Source organism: Podarcis muralis, chromosome 9 (genome assembly GCF_964188315.1).
Source record: "Podarcis muralis chromosome 9, rPodMur119.hap1.1, whole genome shotgun sequence".
In the NCBI taxonomy this organism is placed as follows: domain Eukaryota; kingdom Metazoa; phylum Chordata; class Lepidosauria; order Squamata; family Lacertidae; genus Podarcis; species Podarcis muralis.
This window is the reverse complement of record NC_135663.1, coordinates 28,543,978-28,560,490: the sequence shown is the minus strand read 5'-3', so window position 1 is coordinate 28,560,490 and position 16,513 is coordinate 28,543,978. Positions and strand designations below refer to the sequence as shown.

The window sequence follows — 16,513 nt, the reverse complement described above, 5'->3', positions numbered from 1 at the left end:
AACTGAATCTGCATTATGAGGAAGTATTGTGTATGTAGAAAATGTATTACTAGAAAGGTCTAAAATACAATGAGCCTACTACATAAAATCAGGCTTACATCTAAAGCATGGAAAACAAAGGAAGGGAAAAATGGGACAGAATTTTTTTTTTTAAAAAAGGAAAATTTGTGAAAAAGAGAAACTGCAGAATTAAAAAAAGGATGTCTTGCTTTCCGTGTTTGCCCATTAGGGCTATATTATTTAAAAAATCCCATTTATTATTATGTCAAATCTAAGGGCTCATCTACACTTCCCCCAGGCCTAGAAGGCACAGCTCCAAGAGATTTTATGCTTGTCTCATGTTTCCTAAGGAAAATGCATTCACTTTTTCCGGGAAAACCCACCCTCTACCATTGAATTGGAGAAAACATCAATCCATGGAAAACCTGGTTGGTGTTTGCTCCGTTTTAGCAATAAAGAGCGGATATTCCTAGGGGAAAGCAGTGGGGCAAGTGGAAGTGTGGACAAGCTCTAAGCATGACATGGGAAATGTTCATTGAAAGGTGGTATAAAAATATTGTGAAAGTAGTGTACCCCCTCCCAAGGTTAAAACGTTATGAAAGCCCTGCCTTTGGAGTCGTAATCCAGTCTTGCTGAAATTGGTTCCAGCCTCAGATAAAGATTAGCTGGTGCCCGCCAAGTAATAATCATATAAACTGGACCATGAAGAAGGCTGATCACTGAAGAATTGATGCTTTTGAATTATGGTGCTGGAGGAGACTCTTGAGAGTCCCATGGACTGCAAGAAGATCAAACCTCTCCATTCTTAAGGAAATCAGCCCTGAGTGCTCACTGAAAGGACAGATCCTGAAGCTGAGGCTCCAATACTTTGGCCACCTCATGAGAAGAGAAGACTCCCTGGACAAGACCCTGATGTTGGGAAAGATGGAGGGCACAAGGAGAAGGGGACGGACAGAGAACGAGATGGTTGGACAGTGTTCTCGAAGCTACCAGCATGAGTTTGACCAAAGTGCGGGAGGCAGTGGAAGACAGGAGTGCCTGGTGTGCTCTGGTCCATGGGGTCACGAAGAGTCGGACATAACTAAACGACTAAACAACAACAACAACAATAGTTAAGTGATTCTCCTATTCCTGTGTAGTCAAGATGAACATGGAAGATGCATCAGCGTCCTTGGGAATACCTGGGGATTACAGAATAGAAAAAGTCTGCTACTTGGGTAGGTGGAGGAGACTCAACACTGCTCAAGGAGCTTGGAATGCTGACTGCTGTGCAGGGGTGGGGACGGGGGCAAAAGAAACAGAAAACCAAGAAGGATAGGATGTGCAAAAGACAAGATTTATTTGCCTAATATGTGCATCTGATAATTTGAATGGGTAGGTGAAAATTTAGAATTTATTACTATAATTGAAATAGAAATGCAGTGTATCTCACCATAAGCAGGAAGACAGTGGCCAGGTGACAAGTCTTCCTGCTCAGTGGGCAATTTTAAGGCCCTTGCTCTCCCCTTCCTCTGGTTCTTTCTCTTTAAAATGGATTTGGGCCCCAAAGCCTTTCAAAAAGAGGGTTGTCATCTGTAAAGTAAGATCCAGGACAACCCTGGAAGGAAATGGGCCCATCCTTGAAGGAGTCACAGCTGGGACACTGAACGGGAGAACTCTTCACTGCAATGTTTTCCTGCAGTGCCGCTTGTTGCTACAGATTTTTGTGGAGCCTTTGCTTCCTCTGCCCTTCACTCAATGACCAGCTTTCTTTATGTTTAGAGAATACATATGACAGTAAACTGGCCTCAAGCTAGTCTTTTGTTAGAGTGTCCCAGGGCTTATTTTGACTGTATGGAGTTTCTCTTGTCACATAACTTTTGGTTCAAAGGCTAATTTTTGGACCTGAGTTTTTTCAGTTCTTGTTTCCCAGCAGCATTTCAGCTTTTTCCAAAATATACTTACAGTTTCTCCTGTTATATTCACTCATGTTAATCCCAAACGTCATGTTACTTTAAACTTGTTATTCTTTGAGCTGTGGCTAATTTAAACATTAGCTTCATCTCCTTGATCATTTCGGCCATCCGCTGGGATGAGAGGGTTGTTGGTTTTTCGTCTGAATATGCATATATTTTCTTTTAGACAAGATTTGAGTTTGCAGAAATCTTTTTGGAGCCCTCCAGAGTCTGCTTGGGGTTTCATCATCCTCAGTAATTTATTTTCATATGCAAACCTGGCTGCCTCATGGCCTAACCCTGACTTCAGTTTATGGGTGGGCAAATCTGTCAATCCCCCAGAATATAACACATTTTATATTTTATTTTCACTAGCATATGTATTTTTATGCATTTCTGTACACATTCTGAAAGATAGCTGTGTTTTGATTCACATATTGGACGGAGAAGTTTGAATTAGGTAGTTTCTCATTAAAATACAAATAAAATCAAATTTTCCCCACATCTCTACTTCATTTCCTTTATATCATGAGCATTCAGCGAAATAGTTAATAGGTGCACCACTAGAATGTCACAAAGATTGTTAACAACACAATCCTATACATGCTTTTGTGGAAATAATTCCCTAAACAGGATTCAACCTCTTTATGTGTAAGCAAACACATGAGGAGAAGCTGGGACATAATGTCAGGCCCTGCCCCCTCAGGGATGACATCTACACAGTTTAAATCCCCCCACATATTTGGGGGCAAATGTTTCCAGCAGAGAGTATCTTCGGCTCATGGATACATAAATAGGTCTATCTCACAGACTTTGAATGGAAAGAATACCTGCAGCTTTAGAGCAGAAGAAAGCAGTTTTAGATCTGAGTCTGCTTTAAATCACAGAAGAAAAAGAGCTGTCCAGGGAGAAATTTAAACTGAAAAGTTCACATCTGTGGGGGGGGGGGATGTTTTCGTTAAAGGAAAATGATTGGGAGAAATGGGGAGGGGATCACCATCCTTCAGCAGGAACACGATGACCCTTCTTGAATTTGACAGTGTCTTCTGAACCAATAGTATTGGGCGGGATTCCTAATTTATCCAGAAAACTTCCTGACAAACATAACGCCAGGTTGCTTCAATATTCCTAAAGTGTTCGCAGCAGGCAAGAAGGAAAAAAGTGGCAATTCTGTTGGAATAGATGTAATAACAAGGTCCCACCCCCTCTGAATAGATTCATCATGTAGGGATGGTGAACCTGTGGCTTCCAGAGGTTGTTGGACTTCAACAACCATCAGCCTTAGCTGGTCTGGGCACTTGTCAGGGGTGATTGTTCTGGGAGTTCCACAACATCTGGAGGGCCACATGTTTCCCGTTCATGATGCAAAGGGTCAGGAATGTGAGTAGAAGAAATCAAGGCTGTGGAAGTTTAGTGAGAAGGTGTTGCGGGAGGGTGCAGATAGATAATTTAGAGGGCAAGAACATCAGAGAAGAGCCTAGGTTGTGACTGCGAGGTTGCATCCATTCCATACTTTTAAAGCGTTCTTTAAAATGCTTAGAGCCAGTGCGGTGTAGAGGTTAAGAGTGGTAGACTCGTAATCTGGTGAACCGGGTTTGCGTCCCTGCTCCTCACATGCAGCTGCTGGGTGACCTTGGGCTTGTCACATTTCTTTGAAGTCTCTCAGCCCCACTCACCTCACAGAGTGTTTGTTGTGGGGGAGGAAGGGAAAGGAGAATGTTAGACGCTTTGGGACTCCTTTGGGTAGTGATAAAGCGGGATATCAAATCCAAACTCCTCCTCCACTTCTTCTTCTTCTTCTTCTTCCACTCCAACAGTGAGGACTTTCTCCCAAAGAATCCTTGGAACTGGAGTTTGTTAAGGGTGTTGGGTATTGTAGCTCTGTGAGCAGTCTCCCAACAACTCTCAGCATCCTTAAGAAAGTGCAGTTCCCAGGATTCTTGGGTGGCTGCCATGACCGTTAAAGCGGCATTAGAACGCTTTAAATGTGTGGTGTGGCTGTGACTGAAAATGCAGGCAAATAGGTAGGCGGAAAGGAGCAGCTGGACAAGGGTTACCCAAGTAGGGTTGGATGGTTTGAGGGGGAGAAGTTGGAAATATGTTTATCAATTCAGTGGAAGAAGGGAAAGAAACGGGATGAGGGGATGGTTGGGTGTGACTGAGTATCCTTGATTTGGGCAAAGAGCAGGAGCAGCTCACTGAATAAAACATAAATTTACGTGTTTGACACATTCTGTAGGACAAATTGGAAAAGAACCCCATGAACGGCTTGAAAATGTAGTGGTTTACTGGAGTGGTCTAATGATAAAGGGAGCCTCCAGTTTTAAAGGCCAGCATAGGTAGAACGGCTAACTGGTATCAATTGTTTAGTTTTCTGGCCGAGAAGGAAGTTCATCTCCATAGGGGTAAAAACAGCTGGAGTATGCCTAAATAAATAAATATATCATGCAATCCACTTCTAAAATAATTATAATGCAATCCGCAGCTGAATGTGAACAGGGCCCCTTTGCTCTAAAAGAGACAAATATATATTTCCGGCCCCTTGGTGCATTCTTTGGTTTAGTGGATAATTTTTCTTTAGTGTTGTCTTTACTGAATCTTATAATCGTCACAGGAAGCTTTAAAAAAAGTGTTTAGCTTAGGAATAACAATGAAAAAAAACAACGGCACATTCTCCCTTTGGGGTTTGAAGTAGCTTTCACAGAATTAAATCTAAGATCTGAATGTACAAGAATGCAGCGAGAAGCATCCAGATAAAATAAAACGCTGAACGCAGCTCGCGATGCTACAGAAATGCCTGTGGCCTAGGGAGAAAAGCCTGCAGGGAACCAGGAAGGGCAAAGTCGTTTTGAAGGCTAAAAGTCAGCATGTCTATTTTAGGCCAAAAGAATCAAAAACAATAGTGAGCATTAAACTCCACGGCAGTTGATATGATCGTAGAAGCTGTTCCTTTTCACACAAATGAAACATCCGAAATAGAGCAATGATGAACATTGTGCTCCAGAAGATTAGAAAGGCAACTAGCTGTCATGGGAGGCTTCTAGCAAGGGTAGCCAACGTTGTGCCCTCCACATGGTTGGCCAACAGCTGCCACCATGCCTGACCATTGGCCATGCTGTTGGAGGCTGACTGGAGCCCAGCAACATCTGGAAAGCACTATGTTGGCCCCTCCTGGTGTAGAGGACACACCAGTCAGGAAACTACGGCAATAAGTTTACTGTCTCATTCCAACAAGAGCAAAACAGGAAACTCCTGGCTGCACCCAGGTTCAACCAAGTCCAGTGCCACCTAGTGGCTAAACTGTATAACAACACTGTCCGCACAACAGACAGCGGCAAAGTGTTAGCGGAAGGGAGCTGCAGTTGTATTGGCAATGAAAAGACATGCATAGAGGGAACAGCAACAGGGGGGAAATGAGGGTAAAATACAATTAAGGTTGCCAAATCACAGGCTTTACAGCTTTGACTTTAAGTCTTCCCCATGAGTATGTGATACAGTGTGCAATTCAAGCAAGGTGGGATTTCTGCCTAAAGTGTGTAAAGTTATGCCAACCCTTATTGTGATGGGATTTCCATTATTATTTTCCTTTTTTTAAAAAAAATAAAAATTATTGGGTGTTTTTTTTCCTTTCCCCAAAGGGAACATGAGAACATACGGTAACTCCCTTTAACAAACATTTTCCTCCTCCCCCAAGTCACATAATTATATGGGAAAATGTTATTCCAAAGCTTCAGATGTGAGTCCAGTGGATATTCAACAGCACATCATTTCCCCATATTAATCTCTGAGAATGGCACAGACTGTATCACTTGCTCAACATTCAAAATGGGTTGCTGGATTGGCTTTCATCCTGTATATCCGTTAGTCATTGAGTAGATTGAACTGAATTTGCATGGATATGTTTCCCTATCCCTACATTTCTCCAAGAATGACTGGCCAGCCAGAGAATCACCATTTGGTGGAAGTAAGTACCAAGCTGCTTAGAGGGAGGCGAAGACATCAGAGTCTGGATCTGGTCTGCAGAACTCCTGTCTATTTCTGTGTGCAAAAAAGCTTAAATCTGTTTACAGTTTCAAACTTCTATGTATATTTCAGCTATTTCTAAACTCCTATTCTAACACGGAGAGCCCAGGACTTTGTTGAAATGCATGCTGTCACATACACTGTGTTTGTTAATTGTGTAAACCTCGGCCTGCCCCTCTCACCCCTGTAGGCTTGAAGAAATTCTCTCGAGTTGCATGTGTCATTTATTAATTGCCTATCTTTAGGAAGCTAGAGGCTGCATACATATCAGACATTTAAAGCAAGTTCCCACCCAAGAATTCTGGGAACTGTAGCATGCAAAGGGTGCTGGGAATTGCAGCTGTTACTGGTAAACTACAGTTCCCAAGCTTCTTTGGAGCCATGGACAGGATGTGATGTAAATGTTATTTAAATGTCCAGTGTGTGCACAGCCTTTATCATGGACCAGGCTTATTAGTGCAAGGCAAATACTTGGCATTTACTTGGAGTTGCACCAGTTCAAATGAGTTCAGAATCTGTTCTGGCTGGCTATAGAAAATAATTTCCTTTCATGGTCCAGCCAATCAAGGATGTTAACATTCCTTTAAACTAAAATAATGCCGAGGCTTATCACCCAAGAGAGTCCTCAGCATGTGCCTGTTTCTTTCCATTTTTCACAATCCCACATATAACAAGTCTAGGGTCCTGCGGCTGGATCCAAAGAATAAAGGAGCCCGCATATGGTTCACATGCTTTCCATAGTAAAAGAGAAACCTGCAGGGCTAATAAGGAGCAGCTGAATGGTCTTTTTAGGCTATATTAACACAGTCCTTTTTTTACTGTTTCCTCACAGCTCTTTAAGAACCACAAGCTTCCCTTTCATGGCAGGAAGCTGTTTACACAGGGCGAAAGTGTTCTCCTTTTGGATTCTTCAGCGCCTGCGATACCATTGAAATGGATTCAGCTTTCTGTGGTTCAAAGCTAATAAAAATAAAAAGGCCAGTGTTGTGAGCCAACACCTGCATGTCAGCTGTGCACCTGTGGACTGGTGTCAGAGCACATTGGGAAGCTTAGAGAGTTTACTCACATTCTCTATGTGAGCTGCCATGTGCTTAATACTGAAATTTCTTCGCTCTGGAATCCTTACACAAGGGCCGGTGGTGACTGGACAATAATAGACAAAACAGCATGCATTGAAGAGTACAATAAATAACCCTCCTTAAAGCATGCTGTAGCATTTGTGGCACTGGCAGGGACAATTAATGTGGCAAAGAGCCTGGGCTATTAGGTTTGGACCTGGGGGAAAACAGATGCAAATCCCTCCTTACTGGTGGACAGCCAATATGCTGTCTCTCAGCCTAACTTACCTCATAGAATTCCTGCGAGGCACTTATAGCGCAACCCTGTACAGTGGTACCTCAGGTTAAGTACTTAATTCATTCTGGAGGTCCGTTCTTAACCTGAAACCGTTCTTAACCTGAAGCACCACTTTAGCTAATGGAGCCTCCTGTGCTGCCACGCTGCCAGAGCCCAATTTCTGTTTTTATCCTAAAGCAAAGTTCTTAACCTGAAGCACTATTTCTGGCTTAGTGGAGTGTGTAACCTGAAGCGTATGTAACCTGAGGTACCACTGTACATGTATTCCCATAGAGTTCAATAGGGCTTATTTCCCAGAAAGTGGGTATAGGATTTCATCCTGAAACACTGCTCTGAGGTGGTGTAGATAAGGGCAGGAGAAGAATGAACCAAGGGCCATGACTAAGACTGTTTCACTATCCCTCTTGATTTATCTTCTGCGCCAAGTCAGGCATAAATGCAGCAGGTGCAGCCACTAGGTGGATTTCAGCTTCTTGCGAAACTGCTTAGAGACACAGAACCGGGGGCGAAAGGCAAGCATATTTTTGGTGGAGTTGTTGAGGCAGCCACTTACACGTTGAACTTGTTGAGAAGAATTGATTCCATTAGCATGCAGACCTCCACCAAGAGAGAATTTAGTATGTGACGTCATCCTCCTGGGGGATTGCTGAGCTGCCTAAAAGCAGGCCTATTTACGAAAGCCATGATTGCAGTAGATGTTGGTGAGAGCCGGAGATTTGCTAGCCTTGGGGGATGATCCAGAGAAAATGGATGAAACTCTGCCAGTGTAAGGGGGAGCTGTGAGGCACTTAGTTAGGAATTTATAGTAACAGGAGTTTTGTGGGTGGATGTGGGGTGTACTTTTCGGTGAAACTGCCATGTTATCTGTTCCTTGTGGTATCTGTTGTATGCAGATAAAAAAGAACTTGACTCAGGGCGATCTGGACTGTCTGTTCTTTGAGGTATGATATTCTAAAATAAGGACACTTCCGTTAAATTAAAAGATGCCTTGGGAATTGGAGAGCAGCTGTGTGATGGTATAAGATGTCTAAAATGATGGCAGCCTTTGTACATCGATTTTGTGTGTGGGTTTGGCTATAGTGTGGGGCGGGTGAGGGGTTTGCATTATTGTTGCTCAGCCTTTTTTTGTTTGTTTTTGAAGACTTCTTTAAAATGTGGGACTTGTATGATGATGCCAAGAGTAGTTTACCATTAACTTTAAAAGAGCAAAGTTGGATTTTATGCAGTATGCCTGACAATACAACCTTTATTTAAAAATGAGCATTTTGAGACCACGCTTGCTAATGGCTAACTTTGCAGCACAATGATCCCACTTGTGTTGCCAGTAGCTTGGAGAGCTTGGTGTGAGAGTGAGTGAAGAAGCCTATAAATCACCATCTAACCCACTGAGATATTGAAAGTGTTTTTCCACCCAGTTTTGCAACTTGGCTATAAGAACGTTGCTGCTTAGTGGGTGAGCACACTTTTCCATATGTGTGCTTTGCAAAAGATCTTCTGTTGAGGTCTGCATTAATAGCCAAAGGCATCATTTCCTGTTTCGTATCCCTTCCAAACAGCGGTGGTCACAAATAATTCTATTTCTGGTGGACTCCAGGCAGCAGCCCCTTGCTACTAATGTGCTAAAGCTGCTAAACTGCCTTCTTTATCTTGTGCTAAAGCTGCCTTCTTTATCTTGTACATACATCTTTGGTTTCCTGAGGGTGCAAAAAGCTCGTGAGAGGCAACAAATAAACAAATAAAACTTTCCTCTCTCCTACTGGGATGTGGTTAGAAGATCTGAGTTGCTGGGGTTGGGAATTCCAGGTATTGAGAGCCTCCAGACAGGCCTCAGTGGGAAGTGAAAGCTTGCTCAAGGTTCTGGGTTACTCTCAGACCCTTTTTTCTTTATATAAACGAAACACTTTAAAATCAAGCTCCCCCACCCTTCTCCTCTCTTTTGTGCAGTGGTGTAGCTGGACTGGACTTTTGTGCTGAACTCCAGGGCTCCAAATGGCCTCCCAGAGGGTGCCATATGATGGTACCAGTGACTAACAGGTCTGGAATCAGCACCTGGGCTGGGATCAGCATGTCAAAGCCCCCTGGGGTTGATGCAGGTCATAATAGCTTCCTCCTTCCCCTCTCCCCACATTTTAAGGTTAGGTTGGGTTAGTTTTAATATGTACAGCCCGTTTTTCCTATTAAAACAACACTCAAAAGTGGCTTACAATGTAACGCAGCAAAAATACAATGTGAAATGTAGTAGGTAAAGCTACATATTCAATATCAAGAGCGATAATTTATTCCAGCTGCTGATCATCTTGTGTCCTCAGCAGAGCAGACCTCTCCCCAAAATACCACCCCAAATTACTGACCTCCTCCACCCCCTATAACAAAAGGGTGCTTATTCCTAAGGTAAATGCATTTTCCATCAGAGAAGTAGAAGCAAACCCCGTATTGTTCTCATTGGCAAGATGGTGCCATGACGTAAGTTACTTTAAACCTGCTACTTGGTCATTCCAGAATGGTAGCAGGCAATGTATTTTCATATAACATATCATGGTGTCTTGTTTCTATCTGTTATCCCCCCTCTCTTTCTAATACAGATTTGCCTTATATTTTCTCTGTCTTCATGTTAGTATGTTATATCTACACTAAAATTAATTCAAAATATTCATTAAAACTGCAAAACTGCACATGCTTAGAGTATTGGGGGGAAAACAACCGAGGTCAACAAACCTTTTTTTTTTTATATTGCTCTAACATACTATGAATATTAATGGAGGGGAGAGAAAAGTTTGTTTTGCAGCCTGCAACTGAAGTAGTACAGTGGCACCTCAGGTTACATATGCTTCAGGTTACATACGCTTTAGGTTACAGACTCCGCTAACCCAGAAATATTACCTCAGGTTAAGAACTTTGCTTCAGGGTGAGAACAGAAATTGTACTCCGGCGGCCCAGCAGGAGGCCCCATTAGCTAAAGTGGTGCTTCAGGTTAAGAACAGTTTCAGGTTAAGAACGGACCTCCGGAACAAATTAAGTACTTAACCCGAGGTACCACTGTACAGACAACCTCTAAGGGGTGGGGTGGGGAAGTAAGAGCATAAGTTGAAGAGTAAATGTTTACTACTTGTCCAGTAATGTTGTTTGGAATGATGAGTTTAACTCTGTTCCAGTTTGTAGTGCACTCTTGGGGTATGCATGGAAGGTTTGTCTGAAGAATTTTGGTTAGGCTTAAATGTCGGTTCAATTCATCTGCTTAATTAAGGAATGTGTTCCTAGGTTCATTTCCCACAGTCTGGTCTTGTTTTTACTCATGGTGGTATTATTTGGTCAGTTTTAGGAAAGGATAAAAATCTTACTTATGTATGATGATGCCCCACCAGCCCAAATTATGCATGTTTAGATTTTTCTCACTTTGCTGAATGTTTTTCACAACTCCAGAATCCATTTCTCCTGGTCAAGAAAGTGTAGATGCTATATATCTGCAGATAACTATCTGGAGCTGGTGCTATATTTTACATGCATTTCTTACCTGGCTTTCAATCTGGTGCGCCCAATACTGCACCCCCATCGCACCAGTCTCCCAATCTGGGAAGGTAGCAAATCTAAAAGAAAGAAAGAAAGAAAGAAAGAAAGAAAGAGAGAGAGAGAGAGAGAGAGAGAGAGAGAGAGAGAGAGAGAGAGAGAAAGAAAGAAAACTTTGATCCCAAACCTCCACTGCCTTGTTGCTATACTCATTTGTAAGAAAGGCTTTGGGAGTAAACCCTGTGGAAAAATCAGTACCCACTGCCTTTCTTTGGGAGAAGAAACGGCTGAGGAGTAAACCCTACACAAATCTGGAGTGGAGTCCCTAAGGCGGTTGGGTGGTGCCTTGTACATCTATTTCCAGCAACTCCTGCAGCCAAGCTGGTGCCAAATGGCTGGTGCCAAATCTGCTTTCCTTTGGACCACACCAGCAAGGCCGGCGTGTGTGTGTCTTGTTATCTGGGCAGCCCAGGACCTCCATCCACACTGTCCAGGCTTGCACCCCAGAGAGGTCACTTTGGTGCTGCTAATGCAGCAAAAACAACGTGGGAGTCAGCAGTTGTGAGTTACCAGTCTCTGCATCCACAGCATGCGCTGTGATTCTACAGCGGTTTGACTTCACCCCCGGAGGCGCACTCCATTGTCTTTCGAGACAGATAGATGCCGCCAAGAACAACAGATATCCCTTCCTCCTCACCACCACCCTTCCTCTTCAGAAATTGTTTTCTTCTGTGCCAAACTTTGAAAGGAGGTTGAAAGAGGCAGGAAAATAAGTGAGGTGGGATTGGGCTAATGGTTGCAGAGCTATTTCCCTTTGGAAGAAAGCACTTCAGATTCTGCGTGCAGATAAACCTTTCCAAAAAAGCATCTTGCTATTTTCATTTGCTCTGGACGACAAGTGATACATCAAAAGTTGCTCATCTGACTCAATTACCTCTCTGCAGGAGGCCCCAAGAAGATCAGATATAAGTGTATTAATGGAGCACTCCCTTTGAAACTTTCCATTAATGCTCATGGAATTGTGGCTGTTAACATCAGGAAGCTCTGAAATCCAGCAGAGCTATTATATGTACACAAAAAGCAGCTAGGCATTTCAAGTCACTTGAAATTAAACAGTTACTTAGAAACTCCAAAGACAACACACACACAGAGAAAAAGCATGCTTTCTCCATCTGAGCTAAATGAACTTAAGGAGCTTTGAACATGAACATGAACTCCTCTTTTCACCATCTGAATCAAGGAGAATACGCTACGTATGTCACTAGCAAGCTGTAGGCAAGCCCTTAACTTGTGAGGATGTGGTATGCAAAAAGAATAGCATTGCTTTTATTGTAAATTCTGCCTCTTTGTCTGTATCTTATTTTATTTATTCTATATTATACCATATCATATTGTGTCTATTATTAGTCGATGATTATCATTATATATTCTATTAGAACTTTGTATTAATTTTATGTAAAGTGCCTTGCATAACTTTGTTTAAAGGTTTGATATAAATAAATGATAACATTTAAAACCAGGTTCTGGGGAATCTGAGGCTTGGAGGAGCCACAATGCTTAATAACCTGCCAATGCTTGTTGCACAGCCCCACCCCACCCCCAAAGATTGCCTACAAGCTGGAAAAGATCCTTCCATCCTACATAGTAGGGTTGTGCATCCTGAACAGAATGTGGCCGATTCAACATTTAACCAGAACAAGTTCAGATGCAGGGCAGGTTCAGATGCAGGGCATCACTGAAGATGCAGAGATAAGCAGAAAAGTAAATTCTTTATTCAGGAAAACAGCATACAAGCAGAGAGGTCTCAGGCAGAACCAGCCCCTATAATGGAGCATCTATCCCCTCCTTCTCTGCTTCATCAGCTGAGTCTGAGCTGCTTTCCGCACCTGGCTCCTCTTGCTCACTAAAGCCTGTTGCTTCTTCAACATCCAACCATTCCTCCCCTCCCATCCCCCTCTGATCTGTCCTCAATGTCTCACCACCACTCCTCTGGCTCTCAGGCTTCCCTAGGGGGGCTCCCAGGCTGGTGCCTCCCACCACTCCTCCTCATCCAGCCAGTTCTTGACATCAGGCAGCCCCTGGTTCACTGGGGTGTGGCCCACCTGGAGTAATCCGGGGCTGTCAAAAAGGGGCTGTCACTTGGTAGGGGCAGGAGCAGAAAACAGTGAAAGCTGAGATTCCTGCCTTCCTTGTTTCCTTCTCTACCACCCTCATCTCATTGCCATTGACAACATGTGGTACATAGCGTTGGATTTGGAGAATTAAAATACATTTTGGGCTCTTCTTGCCATCTGTTTTGTCAACGTTTCTGACATGGAGAAATCATAGTATCAATCAAGTCGAGATGTTAAATACACATTTTCATTTAAAACGTACATTTATTTAAAAAGAAGAAGTAGAAGTTAGTACATAGCAGCTACTTGATGTCTAATGCTCACTTCTACATGACTTGCAGTCAAAACCCTATGGAATTAACTAGTATTTCTATATTTTATTTTCATCAGGTGGTTGGTGTGGCACAAGCAATCAACAAGAAGTCTGGTGGTGGAGGAATATTCACTGAGCAAGATGAGAAGGTATAAATGATTGGCTTCTCCTCACTTTCCATGACAGCAAAGCTACTTCAAGTGCCTCCACCATCTGAGGTGGGGCAGGTAGCTTCTAGGGAAAGGGCCGACTAGGTGGTAGCACCCTGGCTGTGGAGTGCTTCCCCCAGGGAGGCTCACCTGGCGCCTGATTTAATGTCATTTAAGCACCATGCTGAAAAGAGTTGGCTTTGGAAAATTCCGCTGGCCATTAGTACCACCTGGGTTCTTTTGACTTACCTGCTGTCGGACTAAGTGGCTCCTAGTTTATTCTGAATTTTGTAATTTGATTGTCTTTTTTATTTTTGCACATTTCTTTGCTATTAAGGATGAAAAGCAGTACATAAATGTTTTTCTTTAAAACAGTTTTCTTGTAATATTAATATTCTGTAAGCTACTTGGAAACTTGTTGGAAAGTGAAGAATCACCTAATGAAACAATAAATAAATAGAGTAACACGAACTAATTAATATTTCTTTCAATGACCATGTGAACAGCACAATTGTAAACCACTTTTCTACTGACAACAGTGTGGGAGTAAATTAATACAGTTTGGAAGCATTCAGACATTTGGAAATTATGTTCAGAAGTACACCACTCATATATATTCTTATGTGAGTGGTCTATACATTGAAACAAAATAAATAAGCATTCTGTGTAACAGAGCTTAGAAATTCAACAATTTCATTCAAATATAGACTCATAGAAGTTGTTGGTATACACAGATAATTTAATTTCCTCTCTGTTTACATGAGCTTATTCTGGATTGTTTAGTCTGCTTGAACATAGTACTAGAGCCTCAAAGTATTGGGATTCATCCATTGAAGACAAAAGTCAGTGTTTCTTCACATGTCGCATAGTTAAAACTCAAGAATTAGCTTCCCCAAAATGCAGTGATGGCCGTCAGCCCAGATAGTGTTAAAGGGGGATAAGACAAATTCATGAAGGATAAAGGCTGTCAGTAGCTTTATTATACATCCTGGATCAGAGGCAGCATGCCTCTGAAAACCCATTGCTTGGAAACAACAGCAGCAGTACAGGCGGCGGCCATTTTGCACATGTCCAATTGATGCGTGACCGCCGCCATGTAGGTCCTTTTGGACCTGGAAGAGAGTTGAATGGGGGCGTAACAGAGCAGATTATGTCCACTCCACTGACGTGCATGGGGGCAAGGAACAGAACTCCCCCCGCAAAATGGCTGCTTCCCATTATGCTATTGCTCTCATGTCCTGCTTGTGGGCTTCCCAGAAGCACCTGGTTGGTTGGTCAGTGTGAGGAAACACGATGCTAGGCTAGATAGGCCTTCCTCTAATCCAGGGGTAGTCAACCTTTTTATACCTACCACCCACTAATGCATCCTTCTTGATGGTAAAATTTCCTTACCGCCCAGCAGTGCTCGATGGAAAGAGGATTCAGCTTGTTCCGTAGAACCCCCTACCGCCCACCTAGAATCCTGAAACAGCCACTAGTGAGCAGTAGGGCCCAGGTTGACAACCCTTGCTCTAATCCATCAGGGCTCTTTTTATGTTCTTAACAGAAATCACTCATTTATGAGCTTCTTATTCTTCTTATTTATTGAATTTGTATTCATTTGTAAATCTCAGGGCAGTTTCTATGATGAACTTTGACTGTACCATCATTATATCTATTCACTGTTAAATCTTCCAATACTTCCCCAATCCAACTCCCTCAGATGCAGTTGGACTACACGTTCCATCATCCCAAGTGCTGGCTGGAGCTGTTGGAAGTTGTAGTCCATAATATTGAGAGGGGACCGGTTTGGGAAAGGCTGCTCTGTGCTACTAGCTGACAAACATTGGCAATAGCAGGATAAGAATTCATTCATCCTGTCTAAATGGAATGTGTGACAAACATCTGTAGGACATCAGAAGTAATATATTTCCTAAACAAAAATGGCTCACAAGTTTGCTATGTAAGCAAAATTTGATTCCTACTTTTAAAACACATAATTTATTGTATGATAGGGGGCTATACCATGTGTTCAGTATTTAAGGCTGACGTAACTTTTGGTGCGTGTGGTTCCCCAGAACTACTTATTATGGAATACTTTTATCATGACAAAATAGAGATAAATATTGCATGGGTTGTGCTCAAGAATGCACTTATTCATGAATAAATACCTTGATGTCACTGATACTTCTTAAGTAAGCTGTGGTTAGAAGCGAGACACATGTTTCCAAAACAAATGCAGAACTCCTGGCAACTGCTGACTAGCAGAACAATTTTATGTATAATTGTCAAAAAATAATCTCAGACACTCTTTGATAGCATCTGTAGATTGTTTTTATTATTGCTCAGGGAAGGAGACTCTTTATTTTATTTGCTTTGGACCAAGTTGATGAGGGTCTCTGTAAGACATTGTGCACTTACTATTGCAAATAGACATTCCATTGTCCAACTCTGGTTTTGTGTTTGCAAGAATTGACCACAAATCTTTACCACTGGGGATATGGTCACAGGTAGAATTGGGTATTTTCGGACAGTATATAAACAACACTCATTGCTACTAAAGCAGGTTTCTTGGGAACAGAAAATAACAACTCTTCATGCCATATCCAAGTAATTGGAGTGCTGTTAGAAACAAGAAAACACAAGAGCATTTCAAAATGTAAATAACTGTTTGGGGAATCTGATATATAGGCCTGTACATGTTGTCCCTTCTTTGGGATTGTTGGCAGATACTGAAGACAAATGGCAAAGAGCAGAGAAGTAATCTCACACTGGTTAGGATTGCCAATGTGTTTTATGCAAATGTTAAGAGTCAATATAAACCAATAGAGAGTAAAGCACCTAGAGCAAGCGAGACAATTTTCTGTCCAATTTGAAACCTCCCCTCTCTGCTTTTGTGTTAGTAGAATTTAGCCCAATACTTTCTGGTCCTTATTTATACTGTATTGTGCTTTTACAGCGATTAGTTGACTATCTCCCAGCCATCTCAATACTCAGCCTGCCAATTCAATTAACTTAGTATTACCTGGTTTTTAGGATTTTGCTGCATATCTGGCTTTTTGTGGAATTGTTCTTCACAACGCACAGCTGTATGAGACGTCCCTGTTGGAAAACAGACGTAACCAGGTGAGCCTAAAAAGT

General features: G+C 42.3%; 1 protein-coding gene across 9 annotated transcripts in view; it reads left to right on the top strand.

Moving 5' to 3' along the window:
• PDE5A (phosphodiesterase 5A) overlaps positions 1 to 16,513 on the top strand; it is a 124,885-nt gene that overhangs the window by 72,739 nt on the left and 35,633 nt on the right. For all 9 annotated transcript variants that reach the window (XM_077934007.1, XM_077934004.1, XM_077934002.1 and 6 more), the window contains 2 exons: positions 13,322 to 13,393; positions 16,409 to 16,498. In XM_077934007.1, coding sequence (XP_077790133.1) covers positions 13,322 to 13,393; positions 16,409 to 16,498 — 162 coding nt within the window. The remainder of the gene's footprint in view (positions 1 to 13,321; positions 13,394 to 16,408; positions 16,499 to 16,513) is intronic.